General features: G+C 40.8%; 1 protein-coding gene across 1 annotated transcript; it reads left to right on the forward strand.

Annotated features, from left to right (window-relative positions):
- The first annotated feature begins 309 nt into the window (after positions 1-309).
- NCBP2AS2 (NCBP2 antisense 2 (head to head)) lies at positions 310-636 on the forward strand. Its single transcript, XM_053711859.1, has one exon. The coding sequence runs from the start codon at positions 310-312 to the stop codon at positions 634-636; it is 327 nt and encodes a 108-aa protein (XP_053567834.1).
- Positions 637-1,229: the final 593 nt, after the last annotated feature.

The raw sequence follows: 1,229 nt of genomic DNA on the forward strand, positions 1-1,229 counted from the left end.
CGATAAATAACACTTCCTGTTTACGACAGTGTCAGCAGCTCCCACGTTTGTTAAGGGCAATTTTTATTTTAGAGAAACAAACCACAGTAAAGGTTATTGAAGACGTCACTCAAAAGTCGCACACAGGTGAGGGAAATTAAATATAATAATAGAGGAATTCTAAATGGGTTGTGTAAGGAGCTGTTAATTACATGTTGATCATATTTTGTTTTTAGGAATCGCTGCCTTTGTACTGAGAGTCCGTATGATTGTGAGATTAGTTCCTCGGTTTACCTAGCATTGAGCGAAGAAAATATTCAGTCTGGCAGAATGGTGATTAGGAGGATACTTTTCAATCTGCTCAATAACCCGCAAGTTATCGAGAAGCTGGCGGAGTCCCGGCCCATTCGAAGGGCCGCACAGATCACCGTGTTTGCCCTCAACAAAGCCCAAATGACCGGCGAGCAAACCGCAGAACGTCTACTCCGCTCTGACACCCTGCGGCAGGTGCGGGAGGCGGCGGCGGGGAGCAGCGCACCTAGGAACCTGCAAGAGGCGACCCGCAGAGCGAGAAGAATACGGGACAGTTTCATTAAGGAGATGAGAACGGGGATTCAGGATGTTAAAGGCAAAATCAAGAGAGGGGACCGAGAATAAATATTCTGAGGCCTGTAATGGACCGATAGTGCTGCTGCAATTATATTATATATTATTATTTCGATTTGTATCATAATTAATAAATTGTTAAAATTAATATGCAATTCTTAGTCCTTTTTGTCAGTGAAATGTATTTTATCCAAACGCCAAACTTTGAATACAATGTATCCTCAATGGCTCTGCAACAGGAATACATTACAATCAGCATTAAAGGCACACAACTTCTTGAAACTACATTCTGTTCTCTTGCTATGGATGAACTGCAGACAGAGGATACCCGTGCCATTGAACATTTGTAGGAAATTATTTGTTTAATTATCATAGATTTATATTTGGGCTTTAAAGGGACATGAAACCTAACATTTTTCTTTCTCGATTCTTAAAGAGAATAGCATTTTAAACAACTTTCCAATTAACTTCTATCATCTTCTTTGCTTTATTTTCTTGGTATCCTTTGATGAAGAAGCAGCATTGCCCTACTGGGAGATAGTTAATGCATTTGGTGAACCAATAACCTGAGGCATTTATGTGCAGCAACCAATCGCAGCTCCTGGGTCTACCTAGGTATCCTTTTCAACAAAGGACATCAAGAG

This window comes from Bombina bombina, chromosome 4 (assembly GCF_027579735.1).
Source record: "Bombina bombina isolate aBomBom1 chromosome 4, aBomBom1.pri, whole genome shotgun sequence".
Classification (NCBI taxonomy): Eukaryota; Metazoa; Chordata; class Amphibia; order Anura; family Bombinatoridae; genus Bombina; species Bombina bombina.